General features: G+C 40.2%; 1 protein-coding gene across 3 annotated transcripts in view; it reads left to right on the plus strand.

Annotated features, from left to right (window-relative positions):
- Window positions 1-22,393, plus strand: part of LAMA4 (laminin subunit alpha 4) — a 142,001-nt gene that overhangs the window by 59,282 nt on the left and 60,326 nt on the right. For 2 of the 3 annotated variants that reach the window (XM_060114340.1, XM_060114341.1), the window contains exons 6-12: window positions 940-1,154; window positions 3,346-3,441; window positions 5,313-5,464; window positions 7,277-7,387; window positions 13,227-13,338; window positions 16,391-16,558; window positions 18,796-18,989. In XM_060114340.1, coding sequence (XP_059970323.1) covers window positions 940-1,154; window positions 3,346-3,441; window positions 5,313-5,464; window positions 7,277-7,387; window positions 13,227-13,338; window positions 16,391-16,558; window positions 18,796-18,989 — 1,048 coding nt within the window. The remainder of the gene's footprint in view (window positions 1-939; window positions 1,155-3,345; window positions 3,442-5,312; window positions 5,465-7,276; window positions 7,388-13,226; window positions 13,339-16,390; window positions 16,559-18,795; window positions 18,990-22,393) is intronic. The other variant, XM_060114342.1, reaches the window with a different exon arrangement.

Genomic DNA, 22,393 nt, shown 5'->3' on the forward strand with positions numbered 1-22,393 from the left:
AGGTTACCTTTTGGAAAAAGTAGAGAAAGGGGCTTTTCCTCTGGTCAGAGGCAGCCCCCCCAGAGTGCATAGCTTGGCAAGGCCAGCAAAGGCTGGAAGTAGTTCACCCTCTGCTCTCCACCTGGGCTGGAGTCTCTCATTAAGGCCAGCTGGCATGACCGTAGGCCTCAGCTCTGCCTCCACAGCAAACGCAGTTAGGCACCTGGCCTCTGCAGGCTCATATATCTGAAACATACAGAATAATGGCCATCTGGCCCCAACTCTGTTTATCTGTGGTACTCCCAGCTCTGCCCTCTGCTTTGTCTCTGCACTGTCTTCCTTCAGTCACAAGATGGCTGCCAGAGCTAAGCGTGCTGCCTGCCTCTTCATTCACCTGCAGAGGGAGAGAAGACCTTCACACAACCCTCAAACAAGAGCCCTGAGCTCCACTCCAACTGAATCACTCCTGAGCCAAACCATTTCGGCCAGGACAATGCCAGGCACTGGCTGGCTCAGGTTTAGGTTATCAGAACAATTCACTATGGCAAGGTAGAATACATACCAGTGTTTCTCAGTAAAGGTATTACTAACATTTTATCCAGGACAGTTCTTAGCTATGCCCTAGTGGCATATCTCACAGCCAAATGTAGCATATCTAGTACCACCATCGTATGCCAGCTGTGCACCCCAGTCATTGGAGTGACCAGAAATGCCCCCACTCTGGTCATATCCAGACACTCCTGCCCCTGAAGGTCTCGCCGAACTGAATGGGCTACAACACAATGGGGAGGGGTAGTTCCTTAGAAACAAAGTCTGGTCCTATTAGGAAGATGGGAGAGTGGGAATTAATTCTGGGAGAGCAATACACAAATATTCATTACACTTTCTTCTAGGTAGGAAAGAAGATAAAAAGGAAGAAAACTGTGGATGCTAAATTTTTAACATGTGATTCCCCTTCAGATGTGCTCCTGGTTACTATGGAAACCCCTTGCTGATTGGAAGCACCTGTAAGAAATGTGACTGCAGTGGAAATTCAGATCCTAACCTGATCTTTGAAGACTGCGATGAGGTCACTGGCCAGTGTAGGAATTGCTTACGCAACACCACCGGATTCAAGTGTGAACGCTGTGCACCTGGCTACTATGGGGATGCCATGAGAGCCAAGAACTGTGCAGGTACAGTTCTGTGCATGCTGCAGCAGCTACCCAGCCGGCACATGTGTGATAGGAGCAGGGTCTCTGTCAGTGCTGGATTTAAATGAATTTATCTTGGGGAAATATTGCCATTACCCCCTTGACACTTTTTCAGGGCAATATAGGAATGTGCATCCCATACTTCTAGGGGTAGGTATTTTTATCAAGACTAATGTAGCTTAGCTCATGGGTAGAATGAACCATGAGACACTAACACTAGTGAACTTTTGTCTCATCATCTTTATGTCCTTCCAATTTTTATCAAAGAAGTAAATCAGACTTCCATAGATTACCTGTCATTGACCAGAGGACTGAATGAAAGTTTGCATGTTTGACATCAGTTTTCTTACTCTGCAAGCTATGTGTCTCTTTTTAGTTACGTTTGGTAAAATCAACATTTCAGTGAAATAGATTAGCAAGCCATAGGTAGTTTAATCATCCCCCTATTTCCTCAAATTATCAGAGTAAATATTTCAGGGATAATATAAGAAATCTTCCTGGTCAGACTTCAGTTAGACTGAAAGGTACAAATTTTACTCAGGATTTCTCCAATCCATTTGCCTCAGAGAGTGAAGCTCTTCAGAAGAAAAGTTAAATTGCCTTCCTGTAGGACTAAAGGGAGGCTGAGACTGAATATTCCTTCTTTTATGTGACTTTGAGGGAAAGAAGAGTGAGGGAGAGTTATTGTGCTCTTGTGGCATGCTTCAATTGGAGATTCTCTCACTGAAACAGACTTCCACTTGAAGAGATTTTTAAGAAGTGAAGAGTTTGAAATTGAGAAGGAAACAAATATGATCTGCAGAAGTCGCAATACAAGTAAACATGTCTCCAGGAAAGCTATGTGCACAGAAGCATAACCCCGAGAATAACAGAGTGGAGAGAGGAGCTCTGTGCCCAGTCAGACTAAAGAGAGAGAAAGTGGGCATCCGAAAGAGTGTTGGCAAAATCAAAGACTTAAACATTGACATCCTGATTCTCAAAATATCGACTCATATCAGTATGTAAACTCATGTTTAAGTTACAGAGATGCAGATCAGTCTTAGAAAAGAAGCTGATGCTAGAAGCAATAAAGCATGATCTTGCTGAATTGTTTAATAAATCTACATTTTGTGGAACATTAAACAGCCAAAATGTAATAAATGTATGTTACCCTTGAAGCTAATTTTTTATGATTATTCTGTAAAGACAGTTAAGAGGTGGGAGGAAATTCACAATTCCATCTTATTGCTAGCCTAGATAGCTTAAGAAATCCTTTGTAAATATTAAAAATTAATCTCCACTCCAGAAGCAGCCACATAGCACAGGGAGATAAGCTCAGTGCTTTGTGACCACCTAGAGGGGTGGGATAGGGAGGGTGGGAGGGAGATATAGGGATATATGTATATGTATATGTATAGCTGATTCACTTCGTTATACAGCAGAAACTAACACACCATTGTAAGGCAATTATACTTTGATAAAGATGTTAAAAAAAAATTAACCTACACTCCAAAACTCAGTGGAAAATGAACAGTCTGGTGAGATTGGGGTTTTGTTTTTGTTTTTTTCCAAAAGGCATTCTTGAAAATTATCAGTGGATTAATAATGGGCTCTCAGATCTTCTAAATTCATGTAAATATGGTCCTAATTCTTTCCACGACATTGTTGCTAGCTATCCCACTGATAGCTGTCATTTGGAGGTTTGGAGTCAGTCTTGCCAAGAGTCAAGCACTGGAATCGCTCTTGGGTCTCCTCACTCACACCTGGCAGTAATCAAACCTGGAGTTGGATTAACGGGAGAATTTGACTGTGATGAAAGGATGGCTTTCAGATTCCAGCTGAATGATGGACTCTGTGATCATTTTGTACCTTGTGAAACTGACCAGGAGCTCTTTGGACTGAAGCAGTTGCAGAGTCATGTCAGAATCTCAAATAGTTGGGAAAGGAATCCTAGAACATTTAGTTTTACTTTTGCCCCAGAGTCACCTTTGAAAATCTCCCTGAGCTGGGGCTTAATTGGGTGAGAGGAATAATCACTAAATCATGTATTCCACACGATCTTAAGAAAGAATATAATTAATCCCCATTGAAGAATTATATACCGATAGCCAGTATTTCTACAAACCACAAAAACATTGCCATATTTTAGGCATTAAGAAATGAATCCCTAATCTCTTGTTTTTGTTTCCCACAGTGTGCAGTTGTGGGGGAGGCCCATGTGACAGCGTAACCGGAGAATGCTTGGAAGAAGGTTCTGAACCCCCTACAGGCATGGACTGCCCAACCATAAGTAAAAATAACAGTACATGATTGACTAACCCCACTTTCTCTAATGTGCTGCAGGTGTAGGATTAAGAAAAGCTATGCAATACTCCCTCTCTAGAAACTGCCTGAGTCTCACCCTCGGCTTTAACCCTGTCTGTGCCTCAACCAAATGGACCCTAAACAAAAGACATTCAGTCCACTTGATTCCGAAGGGCAGATAGGTGATTTACATTTAAACAGCTCTATTTTAGAAATTTTATTTTATCAAGTCTTTAAGTTCAGCGTCTTACTTAGTACGTAAAGGCTAAGTTGGAAATACAGTTCCCAGTGACTGAGTTCATTTTAGCTCCTTTTTCTATATTATCTCTTCAGGTCCTCAGATAATGTAATCCACAGACTACGCTTTACAACACTGGGGAAACTGAGATGCCAAGAGATTTAAGTGGCTTTTCTCAAATCACTCTAAATCTGAAGTGGCACCAGAAATATAATATTCAGGCCTTATGAAATGGAGCTGCCTTCTCTCTTTCCTGCCCCTCTAGTTATTCAAATCATGAGTATTCCTAATGGTGCAAGAACCTGCTGAAACATTTCAAAACAACTGCCCAGACCCGGTGTCAATGACTTCTCAAACATCCTTCAAGCCCTTAGCCTAGAAAAGTCCATGATTGATTTTTTAGAAGGATTTAAGGAAAGCTTTGCCTTAGAAAACCTTCTATCAAGAAAGTAATATTTGGCTTTAGGTAGAGTGGTTTAAAGACTGCTTTAATATTAGATATCCCTTCCCCCAAACAAAAGTATCTTGGCCGCTCAGTCCCTCTAGGCACAAGAGATTAATATTATTGAAGGTGACATAGGATGGGAGGCACAAGCAGGACAGAGTTTATACACTGACAGCATAGGTGACCCCCTAAGCAAGGTCACTTTAAAGACATCAGTGTGCCTGCTTGACCCTACGCATCTTTTCCACCAGCCTGATGTACTGGCTGGGGAGCCATTCCTTTGAGAGAGCATATGAGGAAGTCTGCATTGAACTTCAAATAACAAATTAACATATTGACAACCATTAACACTTTAGTCTCCATTTATCAGTTCTCTAGAAGAGAGTGCAGTCTGGGGGAAAGAGATTGGGAACAGAAAAGTTTCAAAGGGTGTCCTTTGTGTGTGTGTCACAGGAGGGCGCTGGGTCCTGGGGGTGATGACAGTGGTCAGAGGAACTCAAACGTGAAATGTAGGAAGCAGCGAGAAACTGCCACCTACCTAACCACGTGTGCAGGTTCGTCAGCTATCAGGGAGTGATATTCGCAAACAGTGATGTCCTGCAGACCTGCTTCTGCTGAACCATTCATCCCGATAGGAGGTCGGGCCATGGGAAGGCGCTGAGACATCCCTGGGGTGAGGGGAAGGCATTAAAGCCTGAATAGGCAGTAAGAAAAGCTGCTAGGAGAGGGGGAATGCCTGGCACGTTCCATATTCACTAGCTGGCACCAAGCAGAAGCCCAAAGCCTGACATGGAGAGAGTCACCCCAGACAGCTTTCCTACCACCAAAGAAAAGTGGAGAGAGGGTTCTCCTTTGCCACCCATCTCTCAGATGCCTTGCCCTTTGTGCTTCCTTTCTTTCTCAGTTCAGCCTTTAGTGTTCACATTAACCTAATTTTCAGTTGCATGTGTTTGTTTTTTGGTTACATTTTAAGTGCCCAATGTACACTTTGGCTCATCTTAGGACCTACTCTGTTTTGAATGTAAGGACTAGTTCCTGGCCCAGAACAACTCCGCAAGAAACAAAATTACAAGTAGTATTAACCAAGAAAGTGCATATAATAATCGACTTAAAGCAGCATGCTTCCCAGCTGACCTTTGATTTTGAAGAAATGACATACCCACTTTACCCCCAGGCTGTGATAAGTGTATCTGGGATCTGACTGATGACCTTCGGTTAGCAGCGCTCTCCATTGAAGAAAGCAAATCCGGTCTGTTGAGTGTGTCATCTGGTGCCGCTGCTCATAGGCATGTGAATGAAATCAACTCCACCATCTACCTCCTCAAAGTATGCAGGAATGGTATATCTTCTGTGTATTTTCATTCTGGTTTCATAGGGTCACTCCTGGTAATTCCTATCCATTTTGGTATGAGTCCAGTGGTTATATTACAGATTGTTAGACCTAGGAAATTATGAAAAGTTGATTACAGTCATGAACTCCAGCCTAAACAAAGAGCTGTCATCTATTAAAAAGGTTAATATGGAAAATGAAATGACTAAAAAACTAGTGTCTATGTACAAAGCTATTGATGGAGGAGAAACACTCTTATTTCAGTGGAGCTGTACATTGATTATTCAAGTCAACACTGCAGACATACCATTACCTTAGCTTCAGTTTGCTGTGTTTTCAGGAGTTTCTCTAAAAACTAACACACACACTCTCATTCTCTCTTTCCTCCTTCTTCCTTCCCTCTCTCTCCTGCCCTTACCTTTCCTTCTCACTGACACACATTCTTTCTCATCTCACACACACACTCAAATCCACAAGCACACTCACATGCTCTGTTTCTCTGCCTAGATCTAGTGGTTAACATCTAATAAGCAAGTTAAAGGCAGGCAATAGTCAAAAACCATAACAGTGCTTGTATATCTAAGCTTTAAGAGGTGTTTTTTCCCCCTTTAAATCATGGGCTTCAATCACAACCAACGGATATTTTTTAAAACAATAATGATTTGCTGAAAGGATAATAGAATTAATACCAGCATACTTTTTTACTTTGTCAGTTTAGCATAAGAGCATAAACTTTGACACCAGAATGCTTGGATTCAAATCCCAGCTCTGACACTTACTAGCTATGTGACCTTGGGTAAGCTATTTAACCTCTTTATTTTTCAGTTACCTCATCTGGAATTGAGGGTAATTATTACACCCGCCTCATGGGTTGTTGAGAGAATTCAGTGAGTTGTTATATGCAGAACAGTTAGAACAGTACCTAACATAGAAAGTGCTCATTACTCTGCTTTTTGGAGGTGCAAATGATATCCACAGCAATTGCCCAAATGTGCAAAGTGTAAAACAAAACAAAAATCACAAAATTGTAAACCTGGGTGGTCTGGATGGAATCTTAGTAAGTACTCTACTCCCAATTTAGGAATTGTTCTTAACCAGACTCATCTGTTTGGACACATGAAGGCACTGATTCTCAGAGGAGTTACCCAGACTCAGTCCTTTTGATACCACTTGAATCCTCTTTCCCCAACAGCACAACTTAAAGGTAGAAATAATTATTATATTATATTATATATAATAATATTCTATCTGATGGGAAGTCAGTGCCAAGATTGAAGGGCTTACTCCAAAGTAATCAAAGGAAAGCTACATTTGGACCAAACTGCTCAAAATGGAAAAGAAAGGGGAAAATGGTCTGAAATAAAGAGAATTGTTCTCCTTACACCAAAAAGAGGAAAGTGAATTTCTAAACTCCATTTGCACTGATTGACATGGGTTATCATTTCCTCCAAGACCTGCGAAATTGAAGTTTTAAGGCTCAGACACCCAAGGCCACTGCCAGTCTGTATTGTGCCTTTGTGCAAATTTGGAAAAGATACCCTTTCCCCAGAACCAGCACAGCCCAAGCCAGGATCTCCAGCCTGGTATTTGGAGCTTGCAGAATTTCTGCTCCTAGAGCCCTGCACCCCCTTGTGCAGACCTCAAACTTCATACCAGCCTGCAGTAGCCTGTTTACCCCACTATTTTGAGAATAAAGGCTCACACTCTGCTCTGAGTCCTCTTGCACTGAAAGAGTTTTCTGCATATTTTTACAAACCTGGTGTGCACATCTACTGACTATGGAAAAATACGTGTGTTTTTTTCCACAGACAAAATTGTCAGAAAGAGAAAACCAATATGTCCTAAGAAAGATACAAATCAACAATGCTGAAAACACAATGAAAAGCCTTCTGTCTGACGTGGAGGAATTAGCTGGAAGGGTATGTGTTCAGTTTCTGGGACTAACTTCAGAGACGGGATTTAGCTGGTGTGAGACTGGCTAGTCACAAATGACTGAGGCTTAACACAGCCCAGAAAAAATGCAGTGACCCAGGTGCCTTAAAATTAAATCAAGGCAAGACCTGAGGAGAAAGTTAATATACTTGGTCTCTGCTGTGTCTTCCCATTTTGATTGGTTTCCTTGAAAAAACAGGTTTATGGAAAACTTTCATTGTATTTGCTGCTGGTAAATATGGTTGATAAATGTTTTAATTAGGATAGTCATTCAGCTGTTCACCTTAACATTTTTATGGCTAAGAGCAATAGAACATCCAGAAATAAACTTTATTATATAGAATATAAAATTTAAATGTTTGCTAAAGTATGCATTAAATAATAAAAGGAAAGAAGAAAAATTGTGTTGAGAAAGCAATTTTGCAGTTTGGCAGGAAAAAAAAACACTTTGGACCCTCATTTTATACCATATACTAAAATAAAGTTCAGACAGATTAAAGACTTGAGTTTAAATCTCAAATCTACAAGAAAACAGAACTAGATAATTATTAAACCTTGAACGGAAATAACAATACATTTAAATATAGTGTGAAGAATTATAATAAAAAGAAATAATAGATTTGACAAGAAAAAATTTCAAATACATAGTAAAACAACTAAATAAATGAAAAAAGTCAACAAGACTAAGAAAAATGTTGAGGGAAATATGACTTGTAAAAGCTCTCACAAATTAACAAGAAAAACATTAAAACATGAGCAAAGTCAATGTGAGAGACTATTAAATACATTCCCCAAGAGCCTAATGGAAAAATATCCATCCTCTGTACTAATAAAAAAAATACAACTAAGCCACAAGGCGCCATGTTTAACATGTTAAAATGTTGAACACATTTTTTTCCCTGATTACGTTCCACCAGTTCTGCCCAGAGTACTCTGGAATTTCTGCTTTCAGATACTGATGTTTGACATTATAAATTGTTGAAGTTCTTTTCAAAAACAATTCTCATTTCCTACAAAAATAAAGGTTAAAATAACTCTGATAATCTCTTTTGACCTTGGATCTCTTAAACTAAGAGATTATGCTTCTAAAAATGTGAATTACTCTAATTGGATCCTTGGGAGATTCAACTACTTTTAAATGCATATAAAAATTGTGTCCCTCGTTCCCATGCAATGGAGCATGTTAATCCAACCATGAGCATTTGAAGAGCAGTTAGATCGCTTAAATTTCAAAGGAAATACCAGGAAAGAAATCTTTGTGAAAACTCACTGTAATTTCATTTGTGTCATGGCTAGAACTTGCTGAAAGTGTCTCAAATTCTTGAGGAAATGTTTTCACCAAGATTAGTTCCTCCCATAGCTCAGACATGGAGTTACTGATTCTTTTGTTGTACCGTTTTCCTATTTCCAATATAAGTTAAATGCAGGCTTTCATGGGGAGGAAATAGTGCAAGCTTGAAAGGGACATCACAGTAGAAAAGGCTCCTGAACAATGAGAACAGACCACCAAAGCCAGAAGTTGATGATAAAGTGACTGGAGCATTCACCCAGCTGTTGCCATTGATTCTTATTGAAAATAACATCCTTCTGGCTACGACACAAACAGTCCTGATGGTGAAGGAACCTGCTGGAACATTTTGAAACAAACACCCAGAGAGAGTCTTAAGGACTTCTCAAGCACCCTTCAAGCCCTTAGTCTAGAAAAGTCCATAATTGATTCTTAGAAGGATTTAAGAAAAGCTTTGTCTTAGAAAGCCTTCTATCAAAAAAGTAACTAGGGGCTTCCCTGGTGGTGCAGTGGTTAAGAGTCCACCTGCCGATGCAGGGGACACAGGTTCGTGCCCCAGTCCGGGAGGATCCCACATGCCGCGGAGCGGCTGGGCCCGTGAGCCATAGCCGCTGAGCCTGCGCGTCCGGAGCCTGTACTCCGCAACGGGAGAGGCCACAACAGTGAGAGGCCTGCGTACCGCAAAAAAAAAAAAAAAAAAGTAACTAATATTTAGCTTTAGCTAGAGTGAAGGATTCCACTGTAGATTCCCACAGTGTGACAAAAAAATCACAGTAATGTTGCCTCTTGAACTTGAAAATACAGTTGATCCTTGAACAACACAGGTTTGCACTGCACGGGTCCACTTATATGCAGGTTCTTTTCAGTAAATACATACTATAGTATTACATGACCCACAGTTGGTTGAGTCCACAGATACAGAACCTCAGATACAGAGGGCCAACTGTAAAGTTATACATGGATTTTCAACTGTGTCGGTGCCCCCAACCCCTGTGTTGTTCAAGGGTCAGCTGTACCTCTGTATGCAAAGTACCTGTCACATGAGCTCATGTAATCCAAATCTCACAATTTATATTAACCTAAAGTTACTGTGTTTTTTCCCGACCTCCATTTCTAAGTCCTCTAGCCCCCTTTTGATAAATCTTGCTGCCTTTTCCCACCTGCTACTTCTGGGAAACCCCTACAGGATGCCCATGCATTTGTGTTCCCAAATAGCTGCTTCTCAAAAAGGTCTCACTTGTGCCACTGCTGATCATGTCTGTAATGAAAGTACCAAAGCCTATGTCAAAATTCCACTCTCCCATATTCCCAAAGCCACCATGCTCAAAGTCAGAGTGGGACTAGGCTACAAGCAGAAGTGAAGATGGTGGCCCTCTCTCAATCTCAGTGCTGCCCTTTGCCATCTGTATCTAAAAGGTACACTGTAGAGCCCAGTCTCCAAGGGCTGGCCCAGGAGGGTGCTGCACCATTCCCTCCACTTCTCCATCTCCTCCATCTCTTCCCTACTCTTTCCCTATGTGGAGCCACAGCAAAAGCTCTCCATATATCAACACGTACAAAGATCTTTAGGGTTGGGAGGAAAGTGGGTCACTTCCACACATCAAAAGCATCTGAGCCTGATCCCCGAGCCTGATCTCCAATCCTGATAAAAAGGACAAAAAGTCAAAATATGTTTCAATTCCAATTGACCATAAGATTGAAGAACTTTGGCCTTGGCCTTGCAGAATATTAAAGCAAGGAGCAGAAGACAATGCTGAAGAAGTTCTCAGAGGCCAAATCATGAAGAACCTTTCCCACCATGGTCATCCTGTGGACTTTGGAAGATACTGGAGCATTTACCTACAACAATGAGCTGATTAGGTGTGAAGTTTCAGAAACATTCCTCTGAAGTGGAGATGGTAGGTTCAAGACTCTGAAGACAGGGACACCCGTCAGTAGACTGCCGCAGTAGTCCAAACAAGAGTGGTCAATTGCTGCCTTGTCTTCATCGGAAAATAATTTGCAGTGAGCAGTGGTAAAGTGAGACTGTGGGGTGGGGACCAGGAAGAGAGGCCAGAATGACAAGTGGAATAAAAATGATTCAGTGACCAATTGGATATGAAGAGTTGCAAGGATGTAAGCTCTGACTTGGAGAAATAGATGGCCAAGACTAAAAATTCAGAATGGATTTCTCTGGACCTTTTAAGGGTGAGCTCTCTGTGGATGCCAGAGATTTGAGTCTAGCTCAAGAGAAGAGATCAAGGCTGGAAAGGTATTTGGAAGTCAATGTTTAGGAGATAGTTAAACCCAAATTAGATATCACTGTACAGATTCTGAAATGGCACGCCAATATTCCTACTACCATTTTGTCCAGCACTGCCCCTGTTTATGCTTGTCTCCCAGAGTGATGATTAAAAGTTCCCCTTTCACTCTCAAAAGTGTCCCAGTTTAAACAATAAAGTATATGGCCATCCTAGATATTATCACCTTCAATTTAATAGTATTCTAGGTACACTATACTTTATTCACTGTATAATAAATAAAATTCTGGCCACTTTTTACATCAGATATGTACAAGGAGAATTCACTGTTGAGGTGAGTAAATGATTAACCCATTTGTAATGCTAAACGTCAACAGGCTTATAGTTGAAAGCTAATTTTTTAATTCTTAAAGCAGGGTGCACCTGTTTTACCATGTGCCCATATCATTATTGTCCTTCCATAATCAAAGTTAAAGAAAAAAGTAAAACTTTCAAATAAGGCGTCACTATATATTATATCCAGTAATTTTGCAATTTAAAGTAACATGTTCCTCTTTGCCACAGTCTTTTATTAAATACATATATCTAAGCGCCCTCTGGTGTTTGTCAGAAGAGGTTGTCTTAGAGCTATGACATCCGCCAGCTGTCTTTCATTACTTCAATAATTCAAAGTTTCCATATCAAGAAATCAATTAAATGGACACAGTAATAACAATAAATCTTTTCCCCTGAAGGATGAAGCCAAAGTCAAAAATATGCATGTTGTGTTTTTTAAGTATAACTCAATTTAAACTGGACCAAAAATCAACTTGTTAAAATTTTTTTAATGTTTTATATGTCTGTGTCCCTATTTTTTAAAGGCGGGGAGGGGTGACATCAAGAATAGATTCATCTTATTTTCTGTATCATCTAATTTTAAAGTGGCCACAGATTTTTGTGTCTCTGGAAAGCATTAGAACAGGATAAGAGGGAGACTGGAATTGGGGGAAAGAACATCGTGACTCAAGATTGCGATGTCCATTCAGAGAGCCCATGCTTTAGGGAAGGGGCTCATGGCCGCAGTCTTGCTGCGCAGGGAGCTTTGTGTGGAGGAGATTTCAGATAAAATGCCCGATGAAAAGCTCCTGGGGCATGTGTCTGCTAGGATACCATGTCTGCATTCTCTTCCTTGATGAAGAGCCACTTGCTTGTGTTATGTCTGGGAAGTGTAAAAACATTCCAGGTAAAATCATGGCCTAATCCTCCGGCTGGAACAGTGGATGAAAGGAGAGAAATTTGAAATAGCCACTCTCCTGTGCTGGGGGGTGTCTACCAGCCAAGAACTCTGTGTAGCAGATCACCCTGCAGTCCAGTCAGGTACTGCAGCCCTTTGTCACAGAGCTGAGCCAAAAAGACACTGGACGAGGCAAGTGGGCACTTCACCAAATGCCAGACTGAAGAACTCTCCCTCCTCTCAAATATACCCATGAGTCAGTCGTTCTGATGCCAAAAGGAAGTACACGTCCCCATGCTGTGCATACAGACCTGTGTCCTAGCCTTGAACCATTTTTTAGATCAACTTCTGACCTTATACACACAGAGAGAAATACACACATACACATGCACACCCACACATCCTTTCTTCAGGAGCCACATTTGAGCTCGGATTTCATTTTGACAAATCCTACGTGGGAGCTCTGTGAAACAGAGTTGAAAGAATGAAAACGGCTTCTCGGGGAAGAACTTCATTCACCCTGAGCCAAAGCTGCTTGAGTAGTTATTTGTGCACAAGTGCCATCAACGTTGATGGGAATTTGGAAGGCAGCACTGAAAGTAGCATTTAGCACAGTGAGGCATAATCCTTTAAATCTCTGTGGTGATGCAGTCGCAGCAGTGGCTGGACCACCCAGAAGCCACTGAATGCATGGAGCATTTTGAGATCTGCCTGCTTTCTCAACAAGTTTTCCTTTGAACCTTTAATCATTTCAGCACAATGTCAAACTGATCAGCAGACATGGGTAATTCCCTAGTCTGGCATCTTGAGATACAATAAAAATTCAAAGGGTAAATTACATATATAAGATGGTTGGTTTGGGTTGAACTGTGATTGATGGCTTAGGAATAGCATCTATAATTCTAAAGCGGGTCATCACATCCATCTTCATGCATGATTTCTGAGACCATGTTCTATATTCTAGAACTTTCACATGTCAGGGAAATTTATGTTTATGGAATACATTATGCCCACCCACCCCCACATGCACATACACAACCTTTCCTTCTTGCAAATTTAATCTGGTATTTGCGGATTATTTATAGGAAAGTCAAGTCACAAGAAAGAGCCAGTTGGCTCAGAAGGAAAGCATGGATACCATTAACCACGCAACTCAGCTTGCAGAGCAAGCCCACGATGTGAGGGATAAAATCCAAGGTAAATATATTCTCTTCTGGTTTAGCTTCATATCAAGGAATCTTTCATGTTATTAACAACAATAAAAATAGTGGCTACTGTTAGTGTTTATTGTGTGCCAGGACCTGTTGTTAGAGTGTTATAGGTTTAAACTCATGTAAGATCTTCTTTCAAGTTCGTTTACCTGAGACTTCTGAGCACTCATCTCTGCTTACTATCTGTCTATTTTCAATAATATATGCACAGGGTAGAGGGAATTCCCTGGCAGTCCAGTGGTTAGGACTCAGCACGGCGAGGCAAAAAAATAAAAAATAAATGTAGAAAATCATTCCCTTTCCAGGCATTTCACAGAAATGGAATGCCAAAATACCTTTCTGGTAGAGGAAGTTACATGCTGTGTTGTCTGTAAAATGCAAGAGTTGAGTAGGAGTCACATTTTTCTCAATAATTTGCAGTGAAAACACTGCCTTTAGAGTGGCAGTAAACTGTCCACTAATCCAAATCGTCCTAAACTGTCTCTATAATGCTTTCCCAAGGACCAGGCAGGCCACATGCTCTGGTCCCCAATCCAGAAGAAAAGCCAAGAGTGGGTGTGGAAGATTTCTTTGCCCTAAAGCATAAAATTGTGACAGACTTTACCTTTCTTCTTGAGGGTTTACTTATTTGTGTTCTAACTTCTCACAAGTGCAGGCTGCATTTTGAAGACTATCTTAATAGCACACTGAAAGCCAGCCTTCAATTTACCGACAGAAAACAGGCGATTGTGTTTGTTCTAAGATAAAGAGAATTTCCTTGGGTTACAGTCTGCTAAGATACAGTATTTGTGTGTTTCCATAGTTTTTATTATCCTATATATTAAGAGCTGGATGACAACTCCAGGTGCATCTCAAGGGCACAAGGACAGTAAAGGGACCCACAGTGGAAGATTCATATCTTTATACTGAGGTGTAGAGAACATATTCCGGGAAAAGGGATGTATGGAGCCAAGATTAATCTTTTGCTATATTTCCTTTGGTGCCCATAATATGTAATAGAAACAAATGGTATGCATTTCAAACATCCCCTGCTCCCATCCTCACTATTTCATGCTTTTGCATCTACCAATAAAATATTCTTTTCCTATAATATTTTAGAGTTACTGTTGATTTATTCAAAAAGTAAGATTAAACCTAGATTAGCTGATCTCATCTAATTAAGAAATAAATGTCCCTCTAGGCAGCAAATAAAGCCAGCATCTTATTAAGCCATTGAGAAAAAAATGTCACCTTTCCTGTTGTAACTCAAATTTTGATTCTAAGTTGTTTCATTTGGAAAGAATCTAAGTCCTCTTATTTGACCCTTCGGGCATAGGAAAGAAGGAAAAAATACAAAAGAAATGTAAAGAGGAAACAATAATTTCCATCAGTTTTTACCTTTTTTTTTTTCTGCGGTACGTGGGCCTCTCACTGTTGTGGCCTCTCCCGTTGCAGAGCACAGGCTCTGGACACGCAGGCTCAGCGGCCATGGCTCATGGGCCCAGCCGCTCCGCGGCATGTGGAATCTTCCCAGACCGGGGCATGAACCTGTGTCCCCTGCATCGGCAGGTGGACTCTCAACCACTGCGCCACCAGGGAATCCCCTTACCTTTTTAAAAATAATATATGAACAGTCTCAAAGACCAAAGGCAAAAATATTATTGTCTGTATTTCTTTTTCTAATCTAGACCAGATGTGGCTAAAATAAAATAAGCCATATTGTAAATATCTGCATCAAAATGCCAAGAAATTCAGCATTGCAAGTGCTAGATCTGAGGAAAAGTATCTATGTTTAGTTTATTTCAGGAGTTAATATTTTAGACTTTACTTGAAAAGTAAATATTTTATCCCTTCGTAAGTTTCTTTTTTCTTTTTTTTAACATACCTTGGTTTCCCTAAAACTTTCTCAGTAATATTTACAACACTGAAAACCTCTTCTCCCATTTATCTCCCTCTCTTCAGAGTTCAGGGATGCTTCACAACACCAATAGTGTGTCATTCCTTATTGCCAACCATCTCCAAACCATCTCTAAAGTAACTACTGGTGACCTTCAAGCTATTATCCATATAAAATACAAGCCCTTATCCTGGTATGATTTATGTGAGACCAGTGTTGTTTACCCATCTTGTCTGGCCAACCACATAGATCATAGTAAACCAAAGACAGACAATTTCATTTATGCCAGGAAGATAAAATGCTTCCTCCTGGAGCTGCCATAGGACAAGGTGGCAATTACATAACTATCATCTGATCATATGTAGTAGGAAGAGGGAGCCAGAGGCCTGCTCAGCCCCGCCAGTATTCAGACAACTCATATTATTCCTCTGAGCCTCAGCAGCCCCTGTGGTTCTGAAATTCTCCGTCCTACTTACAGATGTGGGGTGAGAACGACCCAAAGTCAAAACAGCACAATCTTGACAAGCAGTCATACCACAGAAGGCAAATAGCAATTGCAAAAAAAATGTATATATTAATGAGCAAAAACTCACATCATACTATAGCAAACCTCTATATTGTATCTAGTCTGTACAACAATCTGAAAGACTTGTTTAAACAACCGTCAATATACACTCATTTTGGCTTAGAGCTTGGGTAAAATCCTTGGCTAAATTGCATTTAATATCTCCAATGCCTACTGCATGTGACAGGAGATACCTCAGAACATTTTCTCCATATTATATATTTTATATAAAAGGTTGGTCAAAGACCCCAGATTTGTGTGTCTTAAATATTAACGGTTTTGAATCAGAATAGAAATCAGATTCAGCTGAAATCAGGGCAGGCTTTGTATTAATTCCATTCCTGTTCTGAAGACACCAAATGAAAAGCAAAGAAGAGTGATTTCCTTGGGTTTAACCTCTCCCTGGAATATATGATGAACTCTGATGCCAACACATTCACAGCATGAACATCAGCATGCTGTCTTTGCTGAGTCTCTCTTTCCATTTTGGGATCAGCCCTTCCCTTTGTCCTCACTGTCTGTGTTTTCAGTGACATCGCTGTCAAATGCCCAGTCATCTCTCCCTACTGTCTTCTCTCACCGTGTCCTTCCTTTCAGAGATCAACAACAAGATGCTCTATTATGGGGAAGATCAGGAACTTAGCCCTGAGGAAATCTCTGAGAAGCTGATGTTGGCCCAGAAGATGCTTGAGGAGATCCGACGCCGTCAACCGTTCCTCACCCAACGGGAACTTGTGGATGAGGAAGCAGACGAAGCCTATGAATGTAGGTGTATTCAACTCCTAGAGCCCAGCACGTGTCTGCTTCCTTTGTGGGTCCAGGAGAGGACACCCAGTCACAGGGCAACATTTGGTCAAAGCAACCAATTCCCAATATTCAGTTATTTAGAGTTTATACGTGGCCTCAGGGAGTCATTCAGGACAACTTGACTATATGACCAGGATTTTTAGATCCAGGCCCAACCTTGAGCTTTTGAGAAACAGCTGAGATTCCACAAGGAATCTCCAAAATTTGACTCCTGAGGAGAAGAAATAGGAACTTAGCAGTTGGTGAAAAACAAGGGAAGGAAAGCTAAGGGGAACCAATTACCAGAACTACAATAAGAAGTCTCATTGAGAAGACAGTAAAGCTACAAGCCCAGCAACATTCATCTTCTGATGTCCATGAATGACTTTTTAATGACTTTGAGCCTTCAGTGGAAATCGAACATTTCCTTTAATGATTAATGTAGGTAACAAACCACAGTAGTATTAGTGAATCTATAACTTGGTCACTGTATCAGTTATAAATTAGTATCTCACAATCCACCCCAAACATATTCATTTAAAACAATAACGATTTATTTGCTTGTGATTTCATAGGTTGGTAATGTGGGCTGGACTCAACCTAGATAGCTCATCTCTGCTCCATGTGACATGGTCGAGCTCACTCACATGTCTGGGGTCTTAGTTGGAATGCCTGGGCCTCTCCCTCCACGTGGGGTTTTATCCTCAAGGAAGCTAGCTGAGGCTTGTTCATATGGCAGAAGCCTTCCAGGAGGGCAAGAGTGGAAAGGGCAAGGTCTCTTGAGGCCTGGCCTTGGAACTCAGAAATGTCATCTTCATTCTGTTGGTCAAGACTGTCCAGATTCAAGGGTGAGGAAAAAGACTCCGCTCTTGATGGGAAGAGTTACAAAGAATTTGTGTCCATTTTAATCTACACAATCAACAAAAGAAGCTTCAGGTTTGCATATCATATTTTAGTTGTTACTGTTATCTCACAACATTAAATTCATCAGTAATTCAAAGTTTTAGCAGTTATTGGTCTCACCTCTAAATCTTGTTAGTTAATGCATTAATAAAGAAGCACATATATTATTGTATTACCAATTTTTTTAATATACTGGTCTTTTTAATTCTATGTATTTTATCTTGTGCATTTTAAAACACATAAGAAGGGATCTGAAGGCTTCACCAGATTGTAAAGGGGCCCATGATACAGAAAGGGTTAGGAACGCCTACATTAGATCATTTTCCTACAATTTTCACTATCAACTTCTGTTAAAACTTACTGTGAATATTCTAGAAGAGGAACATTCTTGACATAAAGGCCTATTGTGATAGCAAACTTACAAGGTCTTAGAAACAGTAAGAAATAAAGAAGAATCTCAGGCCCATTTCTGAGTCAGGATGAGGCCAGCAGTCAGGAAGGCTGGAACTCTGATGTCACAGCCAGATGCTTTCACACTCCTTGCCTATTTTGGGATTTAACACGACTGTTCTGGGGAAATGGAACCAAGTAAATCTCCCACTTAGCTGCCTTCCGCCTACTGAATGCATTTTCAACCACTTTCTCTACTCAGCCATGAACTTTTTATCTTCTGCTCATGGTGATGAAAGTAAATAGAAAACCTCAATAAGACAGACTGATAGTCCCTGGAGAAAAAATAGAATTAAGGCACATAGTCAATGTGTGTAACTTTGATCAGAGAATTAAGATATATGCAAAGTTTAAGAATATATCATTGCCATTTAATCTTCTTTCCAAGATAATGATTTAGGTTTGACCTAAAGGAGCTAAGTAAAAACAGCTGCCTGGAGAGAATACAGAAAATGAATGGTTGTGAACATCATTTGCCAGTAACAGACAAAACAACTGGGGTTGTCTCTAATAGTAAGACTGTAGTATATCCAAGTTTCCTTTGTATGGTCAAATTATTAATAATCTCGGTAATAATAAACCTAGTTTAATGACATCATTTCTACTTAAAGCATAATCTTCATGGGAAAACTAATCAACTCCCATTTTAGCTGATGGTGGTCCAGGGGCTCCCAAACCCTACAAAATAGTATTTAAAACTTCAGATATCAAAGATGGGGCTGTTTTTGTGAACAACAGCTTCAATCGCTATTGCTAAAGAAGACATAACCTGATGAATTTGCATCTTTCTAAGTGTGGGATGGGATGGGATGGGAGGAGAAGGGAGAAGCCCAGACTGAGTTTCTATGTACCTTTCTTCCCAGTGCTGAGCCAGGCTGAGAGTTGGCAGCGGCAGTACAACGATACTCACTCTCTGTTTCCTGTGGTCCTGGAGCAGCTGGACGACTATAATGCTAAGTTGTCAGACCTCCAGGAGTCACTTGACCTGGCCCTTGACCATATCAGGGATGCCGAAGACATGAACAGAGCCACAGCAGCCAGGCAGCGGGATCACAAGGTACAGTGGACACTCTAACTGTAAATGCATTTCAGGCATATACAACATGGGGTTATCCCAAGAAGGGACAGTTGGTAAACAGTTTTTTAAAATATTGGTACATTTAAATCTTTATTTTTAAAATTATCTGTACATTTTTTGGCACAATAATTTGCTAATATAAGTGTGCACACCTAAAATCAAGTTGAAACCGTTGTAGTTGTCGAGCTTGTGCATTGATAAGAATGCAGTTGTTCCTGGTGCTTGTGTCCACCTGTGTTGGATGTATTGCTCTTGCAACTGAGTAAACAAGGCATGATTCCTGTGCCTAACTTTTTTTATACTGAGAGCAGTAAAAATCCCAAAGCAACCCAGAACCATGTTCCTGTAAAGATATGTATAATTTTTGGAAGGGCCTGATAAGCAGATCTCACAGCCTAGCTGGTCAGCAGCTGCAGAGATAGGGAGTCTAATTCAAGCTAAGGTCATACAATTACAAAGAGGTAAGAAAAATTCCCAGGCTTGGCCAGAGCTTGCCAAAGCAGTCACCCTGCGGGGCCAGAATTTGTGCATGCCCATACCGCCAGACTTAGAACTGGTGATGCTCACACTTCTGCGCCAAGTGATGCACACACTCATCAACAAGAATGGTCATCTTCTGATAGGAAGACACCGGCCTCTTTGGACATATTTATAAAGGTTAGAGTGAAAAAGCAATGTCAAAAATAGGAAGCAACTGTGAGCAAACTCATTACTTTAGCTATGTTTATTGTCAGCAAACCCAACTTAAATTAGGTTCTCTGCCCTGATTTTCAGTCATCACTATCACTTAGTAAGTCATTGTAAAATTTCCTAAATAAAAGTGAATTAATCTCTTGCATTCCTACACACTAATGATGAAAAATCTGAAAGAGAAATTAAGGAAAGACTCCCATTTACCATTACAACAAAAAGAATAAAATACCTAGGAATAAACCTACCTAGGGAGACAAAAGACCTCTATGGAGAAAACTATAAGATACTGATGAAAGAAATTAAACACGATATAAACACATGGAGAGATATACCATGTTCTTGGATTGGAAGAATCAACATTGTGAAAATGACTATACTACCCAAAGCAAGCTACAGGTTCAATGCAATCCCGATCAAATTACCAATGGCATTTTTTACAGAACTAGAGTAAATCATCTTAAAATTTGTATGGAGACACAAAAGACCCCGAATAGCCAAAGCAGTCTTGAGGGAAAAAAACGGAGCTGGAGGAATCAGACTTCCTGACTTCAGACTATTACTACAAATATATAGTAATCAAGACAATATGGTACTGGCACAAAAAGAGAAACATAGAGCAATGGAACAAGATAGAAAGCCCAGAGATAAACCCATGCACCTATGGTCAACTAATCTATGACAAAGGAGGCAAGGATACATAATGGAGAAAAGACAGTCTCTTCAATAAGTGGTGCTGGGAAAACTGGACAGCTACATGTAAAAGAATGAAATTAGAACACTCCTGAACACCATACACAAAAATAAACTCAAAATGGATTCGAGACCTAAATGTAAGACCAGACACTGTAAAACTCTTAGAGGAAAACATAGGAAGAACACTCTTTGACATAAATCACAGAAAGATCTTTTTTGATCCACCTCCTAGAGTAATGGAAATAAAAACAAAAATAAACAAATGGGACCTAATGAAACTTCAAAGCTTTTGCACAGCAGAGGAAACCATAAACAAAATGAAAAGACAACCCTCAGAATGGGAGAAAATATTTGCAAACGAATCAATGGACAAAGGATTAATCTCCAAAGTATATAAACAGCTCATGCAGCTCAATATTAAAGAAACAAACAACCCAATCCAAAAGTGGGCAGAAGACCTAAATAGACATTTCTCCAAAGAAGACATACAGATGGCCAAGAAGCACATGAAAAGCTGCTCAACATCACTAGTTATTAGAGAAATGCAAATCAAAAGTACAATGAGGTATCACCGCACACCAGCTAGATGGGCATCATCAGAAAATCTACCAACAACAAATGCTGGAGAGGGTGTGGAGAAAAGGGAACCCTCTTGCACTGTTGGTGGGAATGTAAACTGATACAGCCACTATGGAGAACAGTATGGAGGTTCCTTAAAAAACTAAAAATAGAATTACCATATTATCCAGCAATCCCACTACTGGGCATATACCCAGAGAAAACCACAATTCAAGAAGACACATGCACCCCAATGTTCACTGTAGCACTATTTACAATAGCCAGGTCATGGAAGCAGCCTAAATGCTCATCGACAGATGAATGGATAAAGAAGATGTGGTACATATATACAATGGAATATTACTCAGCCATAAAAAGGAACGAAATTGGGTCATTTGTTGAGACGTGGATGGATCTAGAGACTGTCATACAGAGTGAAGTAAGTCAGAAAGAGAAAAGCATCATGTATTAACGCATATATGTGGAACCTAGAGAAATGATACGGATGAACCTGTTTGCAGGACAGAAATTGAGACACAGATGTAGAGAACAAAGGTATGGACACCAAGGGGGGGAAAGCCGCGGGTGGGGTGTGTGTGATGAATTGGGTGATTGAGACTGACATGTATACACTGATGTGTATAAAATTGATGACTAATAAGAACCTGCTGTATAAAAGAATAAATAAAATTTAAAAATTTTTAAAAAAGAAAAAAGAAAATGAGATTCTGTCTGTTTAGGGATTCTCATAAACTCCAAAGCTCCACCTTCCCAAGACTGTTTCTATCTCTTTTTAAGTGTCAGGAAACTTTGTTTTATTTTTTGCATACATGAAATGGATACTGAAGCATGCTAAATAGTGCTAATTATTGTCATTTTCACTAATTATTAGTTTCTAAACTTTCTTTTGTTCAAATTGCCCATCTTTCTGTGGGAATATCTTTGTTTCAAAGCTAATTTTATTCATTTCTGTCTAATGCTATATCTGGTAAATGACAGAAACCCTTTAATTTGAAGCATATCATTTTCCAACTACTGCCAATGAGCTTATCAGGCAGTGCTGTTCACACATGGCTTTGAAGTTTGGTTGTTACTTCAGGGTGTTAGCTGTGTTCCATTAAGGCAACTCAGATAGAAGTGCTTCTGGAAGGGGTCATATCTCAAACTCTATAACAGGAAAACTGCTCTGAGACAGCTAGATAATACCAATCTTTTTGACCTCCCTTCCTTACATACTTTAAAATATTGCTTTTGTGTAGAGCTGTATTAACTACCTCTCCTTGTGAAGACAAGAACAATTAACCCCAGATAGTCGCACTGTATTAAGCTTGATGGATTTTGAGGGGAAATTGATTTTTTTTAATGTTCTTGCTTTAAGAGGATGTTCAAATGAGATACTTTTCTGTCCCTAGACCTATGTCTTTCCCTGTAGCAAGGTA

Source organism: Mesoplodon densirostris, chromosome 12 (genome assembly GCF_025265405.1).
Source record: "Mesoplodon densirostris isolate mMesDen1 chromosome 12, mMesDen1 primary haplotype, whole genome shotgun sequence".
In the NCBI taxonomy this organism is placed as follows: Eukaryota; Metazoa; Chordata; class Mammalia; order Artiodactyla; family Ziphiidae; genus Mesoplodon; species Mesoplodon densirostris.